Below are 12,301 nucleotides of genomic sequence, written 5' to 3'. Positions count from 1 at the left end.
TAAGTTGGTCGTCAAGGTTGGTTTTATCTCGGTTAACTTGGATAGGCTATGTGTTCTTGCTTACTTATGCATATCCATCTATACTTGGATTGACTAGCTCAGGCTTGGCCTCTCTCTTGCCGACATCACTTGGTTACTACCAAGTGATGAATAATCCCTTATGGTACCCTGAGCTTTGTTTTGAACTCAACTCGAGTAATGATAAAGTTCTATTTCTTGTTGGCTTTGATGAAAATAGAGATATCCACGATAGGGGATCATGTAAATGAATGCCACCGTGGTATCCTTTGAAGAAAAAGGACTGTTTCCGATGGTTTTAAAAGGCTAGGTGGTGCTAGGTGATTCAGTTGGCTACCAAGACTTGTCTCATCTCGGTTAGCTGGGATATGCTATGTGTTGTTGCTTGTTTAGGCATATCTATCACTTACTCGGATTTACTCGGTTCTTGATTGGCCTCTCTTTTGCCAGCATCACTTGGTCTATATACCAAGTGATGAATAATCCCTTTGGAGCATCTTCTCCATGCATTCTATGTGTGTTTGAGCATCTTGACTTATGTCACCATGGTTGCTGGTTTGTTGGTGTTTTTGTACTTGCCGATGATTAGATGGTTGGTCGATCACTCGTACACTCGGGGGTGGAGCAAGTGAGCCTGGTATGATGGCACAAGTATCAATATTTTGTGCATCCTACCTGGCCTCGCTTACTCCATCCCTGGATGTTAATATTTGTTTCGCCCAACAAAGTATGAGGCATTCCATTTAGTTCATACTAGCTACTTCTTAATTGCATTGGCCTTTCTTCCATTTAGTGCCGATGATTAAATTGTTTGGTCACTTGTACACTCTGGGGTGGGGCCAGTGAGCCTGGTGCGATGGCACAAATATCAATCTCTTGTGCATCCTACCTGGCCTCACTGACCCCATCCCGAATGTTAATATTTCTTTCGACCAACAAAGTATGAGGCATATGATATCTAGTTGAGATACCACTTGGCTCTTTCTTCCATTTTAGTGCCGATGATTAGAATGTTTGGTCACCTATACGCCGCAATATACTTTGTAGACGGGCCCCCTTTCCCGGCCGCCGTTCCGTGAACGAGTCTTTGACGAGACAACAACGCCGACCTGCCTCTCCGGCGCATCACCACTTTTCTTCTCTCGCCGTCCAAGTACGTGAACAAGTCCTTAATGCAAAGACGGTGCTAGCCTCCCTAGCATCATGCCGACCCTCGTTGCCGCGCTTCGAGGCCGTGTCTCACGCGCCTGCACTCTTCGCCTTTTGCCCGGTGAACGAATAGACTAATCGTTGGAATAAGGAAGCCGATGACGGCCGATCGCAATTTAATCTTGCGACCGGCCGTCATCGGTTTCCTTATTCCAACGATCGATCTATTGGTTCACCGGAAAGAAGGCGAACGATGCGGGCGCGGACACACGGCCCGAAGCGCGGCAACACGGCCCGGCATAATGCCGGGCAGGCCGGCACGGTCTTTGCATCAAGGACTCGTTCACTGGACGGCGAGGGACTGTCGTGGTTCCGCGCCGAGAGGCAGATCGGCGTCGTTGTGTCGTCAAGCACCCGTTCACGCGAACGGCGGCCGGGGAAAGGGGGCCCTTCTGCAAAGTATACTGCGGTGTATACCTGCAACTATGGTTTCGACCATAGTATTTGTGTTGACCAACAATGTATGAGGCACTTATTCCATTTTGTCATTCCATTTGCTTTGAGATTTTCAAAATGCCGATGATTAAAATGTTTGGTCACCGTACACTCGGGGGCGGCGTAAGTGAGCCTGGTAAGATAGCACAAATATCAATCTCTTGTGCATCGAACTTGGTCTCACTTACACCGTCCCTGAATGTTAATATTTGTGTTGACCAACAATGTATGAGGCATTTATTCCATTTCTCTTGTGCATCGGACTTGTTGGTCTCACTTTCTTCCATTTTCATCATAGTAGGAACTGGATGAAGGACCCCGATGCAAGCGAGACTGGTGGGTAGAGATGAGGGAGCAAAGGAAGAACCGGTCGTATCTCGAAATTGTGAATTTTGTATGAATTAAGAGTTGTATGCAAAACATTTGACACTTGCCACTATATATGTATCTCGATCGGGCTCTAAGTACTATGATGATGATGTCTATGTTATATCTGTGCAATGTACATGATATTTATATTATATCTGAATGTTGCTCGTATATAACTCTGTATATCCGTATATTGTCTGTCTATAAACCGCATGTGTATAGCAGAGCAGCACAAAATCGTGTATAATACAAGCAAATTCTGTGGCACACTGAAAACCAATTCCGTGGCGCACGCTTTTACGTGGCGCACCTAAGAACACGTGCGCCACGTAAACCTTAATTCCGTGGCGCATGGGCAGGTGCGCCACGTAAACCTTATTTTTGTGGCGACGTTTCTGTGGCGCACCTCCCATGCGCCACAGAAGCCATTTTTGGTGCGCCACTGATGAGGCTTTTCCTACTAGTGTGGATTGAGGCGTTAAAAACCGCTATTCACATTCTAAACAGAGTACCAAGAAAATCGGTGCCCAAAACACCGTATGAGCTATGGAAAGGGAGAGTGCCTTCTTTCAACCACCTGAAAGTGTGGGGGAACCCTGCTGAGGCTAAAGTATTTAATCCAAATATGGCAAAGTTAGATACCAAAACAGTCAGCTGCCATTTTATTGGTTATCCTAAAAAGTCAAAAGGTTATCGTTTCTACTGTCACAAAGTTTGTGGAAACGAGACATGTTGTCTTCTTAGAGGACGAAATGATGAGGGGGAGCATGGTAGCTCGGAAAATTGATCTTGAGGAGAAGAGAGGGTGCGTGCACCTAATTCGATGACTCAGGAGCCATTTTTTGCGCTATCATGTACACCAGCACTGATTATCCCTGCGATTGTGGTGCAAACGCCTATTATCACTCCACCCATGACAACGATGAGTGAAAATTTGGAACCTGCCGTCAGGAGCCGAATAAACCATTTGTTATTCGGAACCTGTCCGTCAGGAGCAGAAATAAGAGGGTATTCAGATGCAGATTTTACGAGAGATAAATATGATAGAAAAATCCACATATGGATATGTATTCACTCTCGCAGGGGGAGCTATTTCGTGGAGAAGCTCCAAACAGATAATAGTTGCATCATCCAAGATGTATGCAGAATTTATAGCATGTTATGAAGCCACGGGACATGCATTATGGTTAAAGAAATTTATACCCGACTTGAAAATGGTAGATTGTATTGACAACCCACTAAATATGTACTACGATAATGAGCCTGCAGTATTTTATGCTCACAACAACAAGTCGAGTAATGCTAGGAAACCAATTGAGATTAAGTATTATGTTGTGAAACACAAGGTCCAGGATCAAACTATAAGTCTCGAGCATATAAGGACAAAAGATATGCTTGCGGATCCGCTAACGAAAGGCTTACCACCCAGCGTGTTCAAGGAACACGTAGCCGACATGGGTTTAAGGGAAAGTTTTACCTATCCTGGATCATAAGAGGCCTAAAAGTAAAAGAATTTGTTTCAAAACAGAGAAGTGTATTGTGGTTGTTTGATTCTATCGGCAATATAATAGAGCTGTGACGATGAAACATGCCCTATGGACTAATCCAAAATGAAACGAATAAAATGAAAGTATAAAGTTAAAAGTAAAGTTGAGATCAAGGGGGAGAATGTTAGGATGATCTCTTTCCCGAGTGGGCCCAACGGCCCATCGAGCCCCTTGACCTGTGCCCTGATCGGGGGATCTCAACCCACCATGGTTGACGGGCCCTGTCGCACTGCGCTATATAAAGAGGTGGGGGCCGGCGGCACACGATACGAGGTTCATCGCGTGTCGTACACCCCACCGACATCTCTACCGATCTAGGGTTCGCAGTAGTGACAGGAAGCACCGCCACCACCACCTCTCCGTCGCCCATCCGCCGCCGCCACCATGTCGACGTCCGAAGGCTCCTCCTCGAAGGGAGAAGGTATGCCCCTCTCTCTCTCGATCTCTCTCTGAACTAGCAGTATACAAAAAGCAATAGTATCTACCGATTGCATCTAGCCTAGTCGATCCAACGGATCTAACACGGCCAGCCACCGGGGAGGTAGTCAGGTAGGGAGGAATTTCACGGAGGAGATCATGGGAAGGAGGCGGAGAAGGAGAGTATGTGTTGGGGACGTGTATACCCAAATTGTCCACTCTGGATTGTTCGAGCGTGGGTCGGTCGCCGCTTTGACTACCGCTTTGAAGCCAGCTTGTTGAGGGAAAAAAAGGTAACTGGCTTCTGGAGCAACAACGGCGGCCATCAACCGAGCAATGCGTTCGAACCGGTAACCAGTAACCCTCCGGTCACGGAAGGAAAATGTAAAGACGATTGATGAAGTAAATCAATGTACAAGCAGAAAAATGTGACGATGCGTCACAAACTATTGAATGAATGAGAGGATAAATAGCATATGAATAGTGCCCAAATCAATCTTGAGTTTGAACTTTATATAGTGTATAATGATGGACGAGTTTCTCTCGCAAGTAATGTTGCGAAGCGGCGCCGACATGGGACATCCCGCCTCCCGCCTACACGTCATGTCGGGACTAATCGGGATTAGCTGGATTTTAGAAATCGAGACAGGGCTTTCCGGCGGGACCCATCCCTCGATACTTCTCGGCTGGGTATTCTTAGAATCCGGCAGGAGCCGAATGAGTTTCACTAGGGTGGAATCACTTCACGGGCCATGCGGACTCTGCGGGCTCTTAGCGGGCCATGCGGTGTGCTCGCTTCATCCCGCTACGCACGACGCGGTCGGCCAAGCGGCACCGCGCGAGCGCGTTTTGCGGGACAGCCCAGCGGCGTGGCGGGACAACCCGCCCCAATTGCAACCTGACGCACGAGGGAGCTATTTCTGGGCCTCTACCTGTACGCCAACTATACACGTACGGGATTATTGGGAGATCAGTGCTAATCCCACTCGGAAATCCTATACACCGACCAGGTCGGTGCCTACCTGGCACCGCACACCCTGGTCGGGTATTGGGCCTGGCCCAGTTTCACTTTTTTTCTTTATTTTTTAGTTTTCTATTCTGTTTCTGTTTCTGTTTTTTTATTTTTTATTTTTTTCTATTTTCTTTTTTGTTTCCTTTTATTTTTCTTTTCAGTTTATTTTATTTTTGTTCAAAACCGAAAAAGTTCAAATTTGAAAATAGCTCAAATTCGAAAAAATCAAATTTTGAAAAGTGTTCAAAACGAAAATTGTTCAAAGCTAAAAATTGTTCATATCCAAAAAACGTTCATAACCGAAAAATGTTCACATTTAAAATATGTTCATTTTCGAAAAATGTTCAAATTTTGGAAAAAATCAAATTTTTGAAAAAAAATTCATTCTAAAAAATGTTCAAAATTTATTCAAATTTAAAATTTGTTCCAATTTGAAAATTGTTCCAATCTGAAAAATGTTCAAATTTTGAAAAAATCAGGTTTGAAAAAAGTTCAGAATTTAAAAATATTCAAAACTTAAAAACACAAAAAAACAGAAAAGAAACAGCAGGAAAAAACGAAAATTCGAAATAGGCAAAAAAATCATTGGGCCGGCCCAGTACCTACCAAAGGCTGTGCGGCAACCGGTATCCACCGATCGGGTCGGTGTACACCACCTCCCAATCCCACCGGCACTTCGATCACGGGATCGGAGAAATGGGATAAACAGGCCATGCTGGCGGGATGGGAGGCGGGACCTGGCGGCAGGCCCATCCCAGTTGCACCGTTACTTGCAAGAGGACGTTTCTTATTAGTTGAATCCGGAAAAATATAGGGAGCAGGAAGGTGAACCATAATGGTAATCTTTTAACGGCAGGCCCATCCCAGTTGCACCGTTAAGCATGAGGAATTCCTAAAGAAATAAAAAATGGGGTAATACTTGTTTCAATCTCAGTGTGATAATGGTAATCTTTTAACGGGATAAATAAAGACCGTCTGGGCATGTTTCAGAACTTGTTGGTACCGGCGAGTCATCTTTCTTCGCCGCCCAGCCGTTGAGCTCCACCTTGCTTTGAAGTTGTATCAGTTTGTCTTTTCAGTTTGGTCATGTTTTCTTTCTGACTTGTTCCTAAACTAGGTGGCTATTAGTTTATTTATTATAGAGTGGAGGAAAAGTATGTTTCGACGAATATGGTTTGACAGGCAGCCCACATGGACGTGGTGAGTTTTGGCCGGTTGCATCACAGGCAGCTCACATGCAGGAACGTACAAATCATAGACACCAGCATGTACAAAACGACGCTGACACATGCGCACAGTATCTTTTGGAGAGAATTCCTTATTTGGCCTGGGCTGAAGTTTGCCTTCCTTTCTTGACCCTGGCAAAAAAATTCTTCTTTTTATGACAAGTAAAGTTTGGTTGGTTCCTTATTTGGCCCTCTAGTGCAACTCACGCACTAACAGTGTTAAGTACATGTCTAAGATGACACTTTTGCCCCTGCTGCAACATTTGATCAGATTTTAAGAAATTCAAAATTTTGACAGAACTTCCCCTATAACTAGATCCCATAAACAGTTCATATATATATATAATGTCAAACACAACATGTACCAGTTCTAAAACTATAGAAATCCATAGATATCACCACCAGGGGACACATGCATCACACGCATGGTCACATACATGATGCCAAGTTCACAAAAGATGTCACATGGTCACATAAATAATGCCAAGTTCACAAAAGATGGCACAGTACAAGTGCACACATTACAAGTTCCTATCACATGGTCACATAAATAATGCCAAGTTCACAAAAGATGGCACAGTACAAGTGGACACATTACAAGTTCCATACAAACGGCTCCACATTTCAGAATCACAAGCTTAGCCTTCTTTTGCTTCTTGTGCTCATTGCAGGGCTAGCACTGTTAATTCTTTTGCTTCTTGTACCCATTGCTGGGCTGTCAAATGGCACCAGAATTTTTGTAACATGCTCTTTCTTATTTTGCTCGATGGAAAGCGGCACAAGTTGATTTGAGCATGTTTCTGATCTGTAGTTATGCATGTGCAACATTGGTCATTTGAGAGCAATTATAGGGCTGGAAAGTGTAAATTGAAATAGAAACAATACCTCTTCGATCCTCCAGATTCATATTTAGCCTTTTTCCCCTTGTTGCTACTTGTGCCCTCCAAGCTTTTCCTATGCAGAGAAGAAAGCATGTAGTATAGCAACATGTTTTACTGTAAACTAATTTAAATTTTCAGAAGTAGTTGCAATTACCTTTTTGATGCAGAAGCACTAGATTTTGCTTCTTTTCCCTTTTTCTTTGTTGTAGTTTCCAAGCTAAGGCTACTGTGAGAATAAGCTACTTAGAATTCAAACTCAGAATTCATGTAATAGTTAGTGCACGTGTAGAAATGCTAACCTTGGTGGGAAACACATCCTTGTTGGTGCTCCATCGTCGCACGGCACAATGGATGATTCAGCTGTTTTGATGGTCGTTTTCTTCCTCTTTGGTGGTTCTCTAAATCAGCAACAAGAAAATTAGTTTACAAAATATAGCGTTGTTTACAAATATATAATAATGCAACAACATGAAATAAATATCAATCATTTTTACCTAACAGCCATCATTGCAGCAATGTCATCCGGGTTGCCCTTCTTACAGTTGTGCCAATGATGCCCATAATCCTTGCAAATAGGGCACAAATGTTTGCCTCTTTTACTTTTCTTGTCGCTGCAACCTTTGTACCTCTCAAATTTAGGCCTACCAGCTGTAGCCTTTAGTAATGGTGGATGCATGAAGAATCCATGGACAGATTTAGGCCACTGACTCTTGTCGGGCATAGCAGGGATTAGTTGGGCATAAGCTGCTCTAAATGTGTCAACGGAGTAATACGAGTCGACATAGTTCTTTATGTGTGCATCACTTAGTGATGTAATGAAGGCAAGAGCATGTTTGCAAGGAAGGCCAGAAACTTGCCATTGTCTGCAAGAACATGTCCTCTCTTGCAAGTTGACAACAAACCTAAAACCACTACCTCCCAATGCAGTCACTTCAGCCAATATTTCTGAGCTTTCTACCACCTCCAAGTTAAATTCTCTGGTCATTGCATTTAGCCTTTTCATGAGGTGAGGCAGAACCAAAGCATCTAACTTCTTTGCTACTTTTCTTCTTCGGTTCCACATTATCATAATAAGCTGTCTTGCCTTGTCCATGAAATCATCTAAGTTCAATGATTTGTAGTGCTTAATCCAATTATTAAAGCACTCCGCCAAGTTGTTGGTTACATAGTCCACCTTGCACAAGGTAGAAAATTGACTCCTGGACCACAACCTATTGTGCCACTTCCTTATATATGCAGTTGCGGCTGGCTTTACTTCCTCCATTGCAACCCAATGTTTGTCGAATACATACGGGTTCCATGAGTATGCAGCAGCCCAAAGGTGGTCATCAAACACCTTCCCATGAAACTTCTTCTTGAAGTTGCTCACCAAGTGAAACATACATTCTCGATGTTCTGCCTCCGGGAACACTTCCTTCACCCCAGTCATCACTGCCTGCCCAGCATCAGTGCATATGGCTAAACCTAGAGGTGATCCTATGGCCTGTCTAAGCAGCTGCATGAACCAGATCCAGTTCTCATTAGTTTCGGAGTCAAAAACTCCAAAACAGACCGGATACATCCAATTATGGCCATCAACAGCAGTAGCACTAGCTAGCTGCCCCTTAAACCTGCCTGTCAAGAAGGTGCTGTCCACGGCCAAGTATGGTCTACAGCCAACACGGAACCCCTCTATGCAAGGTTTAAAAGCAACAAATATTCTTCTAAACCTGATGTTACCATTTATAGTATGATGATCGATCTGCACTATGCTACCGGGGCAACAACTTTCAACTTGTGATTTAAATCTATACAAATTATTTAAGCTGCTATCCCAGTCACCATATAGTTGTTTCAAAGCTAGCAGCTTACCCATATAGACTCTTTTGTAGTGAATTTTGATCTTGTAGTGTTCTTTAAGCTTCTTTCGCAATTCATCTGCACCAAGATTTGCATCTTCAATGAGCCAGTCCTTCACCTTCTCACATATCCAGTGCTTAGTTGCATTTTTCACCTTCTTTTTTCCTTTTGTACTGGAACAATCATGATCAAAAGGATTTGTTTTCACCTGCAAAATCAGAATATAAGTAATTAGCTATAAGATCAGAATGTAAGTAATTAGATACGTAACAAAAAGATAAGTTCGAAACTTACCACTACAGTACACAAATCATCTGTTGTGGATGCATGTATCCTCCATGGACAATCATCTTCATCTTTTCTTTTACAATGGGCTGTGAACCTATGTGGTGCACTCTTCTCTGTGTTAAACTCGAAATCACGCTTGACTGCATGTTGACGAATGGCCAACTTAAACTCATTCATATTAGGATATGTTGATCCTACGGTCATTGGAGGGTCTTCTCTATCGTACTCAACATTTGGTGCATGGTTTGGCTCATGTACCTCCTCATCCTCCTCTACTTCGCTCTCATCCTCACTCTCATCCACACTCACATCCTCAGGAAAATAGTTTCTGTCCTTCTCTTTATCAGCAAATAGAACCACATTTAAAGGAATAGGTTCTTTATCTGAATACATGTTCTCTTCTTCATCAATACCAACATGCTCATTCTCGGGTATTGGGTTCCGAAGGTAACTATCCTCATCTTGTGATGTCTTGCTGTTCTGTTGGACATACTTAGTGATTGGCATATATGGTTCAGAGGGATCACAATATTGAATGAACATTTGAACAGACTTTGTCTCGGAGTGTTTCTCAAACATTGTCATCAATTCTTGATCAGATTTTATTTCTGGAAATGTGTTCAGAACCTCATCATAGTATTGAAGATGTGGAACTTCCAAATATCCAGGTGCATACTCCTCTACGATTGATGCCACCAAATCATTATAGTTTGTTAAATCTGAGTCAATAATCTTCTGAAAACAGAAACAACTGATATCTTTTCTAGCTTTTTTGGGGTTGCCAAGCAATCTTATTATCAAACAAAAGTAGAATTGGGATCCATCCTGTGAATGAAATAAGAGATGCACCCATAAGCACTACTACTAACAAACAAGCAACAGTTTTTGCATTGGAGAAACAAGATCATGAGACATACCCTTCGGCAGCCATGCCCGGCTCTCCATCCGCCGCTCCCTCGGCCTCCGCCTGCAGAGCCCCACAGGCGCCGCCTACTTCTCCCATGGCTAAGCCCCTGCCGCCGCGCCGCCGTTGCTTCGCCGCGAGATGAGCCGCTGCAGCCGCTTCTAGGGTTAGCCGCCGCCGGGGTCGGGGGGGTCGAGGTCGGGTAGGCCGGGGGCGAGGTCGGGGATGGAGAAGTTCCCGCCGGCCGGCCGCGGTGGGCTTGGGAGGGGGCGCCGGGGATGGGAACGGGGGCGCCGGGCTTGGGGACGGGGGCGCCGGGGTCGCTCTGACCTGCGAGGTCGCGTTCGGGACTGGGGTCGGGAGAGTCTGTTTTGGTCCACTTTTTTTTTCTCTTTTCTCATAAATCACTCAGGGGTATAAAAGTCCAGCAGCAAAATATTTAACGGGAGCAGCTAACAGAAGTAACGGGAGGGCCACATAAGGAACTAACCAAACTTTGTTTGTCAAAAAGGGAAGAATTTTTTTACCAGGGCCAAGAAAGGAAGACAAACTTCAGCTAGGGCCAAATAAGGAATTCTCTCTATATTTTGCGCTTAACAGGAACACTTGGATCGAAATACTAACACGTACAGCAGTACTGTATATATATCTGACGTGCACACAGGGCATGGCGTACATGCATTACACTCCCGTGTATATGGAATATGTCACGGCGGCGTCTGGGCGGCCATGGCGTTGACGATGCCGAGCGCGTTGGCAGTAAGGTGTGCGGGGCCGACGACGTGGCCACGCACGGCCTCCTTCACGCCGGCCGCCTCGCCCTTGAAACCTTCCATGCACATGGTGTCGTCGGTGAGTGCAGCGCTGGCCCACGTCCGGACGCTGTCGACGCGGAACTTCGCCTGCTGCGTCGCCTGGCCCTCCTCCTCATCCGCCTGCTCCGCCATGGCCTCGACCGACTGCCGCAGCATGTCCACAGCGTCACCGAGCATGCTCACGCAGTCCCCCGCCGCCTCCGCCGCCACGGGCGCCAGGTGGCCTCCCGCGGCCATCGCCTTCATGGCCTTGGTTGCGCCCCGCGCGCCGGCGAGGGTCGCGTTCAGCGCGGCCCACGCCAGCCGCGCCGGGCTTGTCCCCACCGCGGCCGCGTACGGAAAGAGCGTCTCGTCGCACAGCGCTGGGTACTCCGTCCCCGCGCACCACGCCCTCACGAAGCTCGTGTTGCCGGCGGCGGCGTCCGACGGCGCCGGCCGCGCCGCGCCGGACAGGCCGCAGCAACACGAAAGGAGCACGACAGAGAGAAGCGGCAACGTGCAGTCGAGGCTACGTGCCATATGGCTGCCAAACGTACGTGCGTATAGCTATGAGCTAGATGGCCTACGTAGGTGTTGTTTTAGCCGTTGTGTGGTGGACGGGTTTTTTCGTGGAACGTCTGGGGTATATATAGCCGGCGCGCGATCCATGGCACGCGTGGCCATGTGCAAAGGATACTGCTGAGGATCCTCCGGAGGCTAGAATCGTTCCAGCCTCCTGCTTCCCTGAGCGCTACGTGTCCACTTTCAGCCAAAAATCTTGATGTTGCTTCGTCGCAGCAAAAAAGATCCCGCTTTTGCTTCATTGAAGCAAAAAAACGGTTCGATTAAAAATAGAAGGAGAGTTGCTGGAGACTCGTTTAGACTTTGCTTCGTTGCAGCAAAAAACCTTCCGCTTTTGCTTCATTGAAGTAAAAAACGATTCGCCTAGAAATAGACAAGGAAAGACATGTCCTTCGACTTTGCTTCGTCGCAGCAACGACGTCAACCGTTTGTAGCAACATGACTCTGCAGCTCCACCAATATGGCTGGTAGCACCGCCGGACATGGCCGGTAGCACCACCATAGCCCACAAAAAGCAGCAACGACAAAACACCATATGAATCTTCGCCGCACACCGGTCACGCCATCACCACCTGAGCCTCGCAGCACTGCCATGCGCATGATCCTCTTGCAGCAACACCACCGTGAGGAACGGCCATGGACGCACTCGGTGCCGCCCGGAGCTCCGACGAGCTACGACCGCCGCCGGTGACGAAGACCCTTGCAGCAGCGCCGTTGCCCTTCCTTGCAGCATCACCACCTGCCCCTAGCAGCAGCGCCGCACAACTCTTGTAGCTCCCG

The 12,301-nt window shown here is 46.2% G+C and overlaps 2 protein-coding genes across 2 annotated transcripts; both read right to left on the bottom strand.

Moving 5' to 3' along the window:
• Positions 1 to 6,813: 6,813 nt before the first annotated feature.
• LOC124647613 lies at positions 6,814 to 10,254 on the bottom strand. The gene is made up of 7 exons (XM_047187526.1): positions 10,159 to 10,254; positions 9,248 to 10,066; positions 7,609 to 9,161; positions 7,414 to 7,512; positions 7,269 to 7,340; positions 7,119 to 7,187; positions 6,814 to 7,038 (listed from the first exon to the last, which is right to left on the bottom strand). The coding sequence occupies exons 2-7, from the start codon at positions 9,824 to 9,826 to the stop codon at positions 6,864 to 6,866; spliced, it is 2,547 nt and encodes an 848-aa protein (XP_047043482.1). The 5' UTR covers positions 9,827 to 10,066; positions 10,159 to 10,254; the 3' UTR covers positions 6,814 to 6,863.
• Positions 10,255 to 10,852: 598 nt separating this feature from the next.
• On the bottom strand, positions 10,853 to 11,479 carry LOC124647612 (pectinesterase inhibitor 7-like). The gene has a single exon (XM_047187525.1). The coding sequence runs from the start codon at positions 11,477 to 11,479 to the stop codon at positions 10,853 to 10,855; it is 627 nt and encodes a 208-aa protein (XP_047043481.1).
• Between the last annotated feature and the right edge of the window lie 822 nt (positions 11,480 to 12,301).

The sequence above is a fragment of the Lolium rigidum genome, chromosome 4, assembly GCF_022539505.1.
Source record: "Lolium rigidum isolate FL_2022 chromosome 4, APGP_CSIRO_Lrig_0.1, whole genome shotgun sequence".
In the NCBI taxonomy this organism is placed as follows: domain Eukaryota; kingdom Viridiplantae; phylum Streptophyta; class Magnoliopsida; order Poales; family Poaceae; genus Lolium; species Lolium rigidum.
The sequence above is the reverse complement of the archived record's forward strand: the minus strand, read 5'-3'. Positions and strand labels throughout refer to the sequence as shown.

Coding starts and splice junctions, on each gene's coding strand:
- LOC124647613 (XM_047187526.1), bottom strand. CDS start 9,826: ATGACAATGTTTGAGAAACACTCCGAGACAAAGTCTGTTCAAATGTTC. Junction 9,162..9,247: donor ATGATTTGTGTACTGTAGTG/GTAAGTTTCGAA, acceptor CTGATTTTGCAG/GTGAAAACAAATCCTTTTGA. Junction 7,188..7,268: donor AGTGCTTCTGCATCAAAAAG/GTAATTGCAACT, acceptor TTCTCTGCATAG/GAAAAGCTTGGAGGGCACAA.
- LOC124647612 (XM_047187525.1), bottom strand. CDS start 11,479: ATGGCACGTAGCCTCGACTGCACGTTGCCGCTTCTCTCTGTCGTGCTC.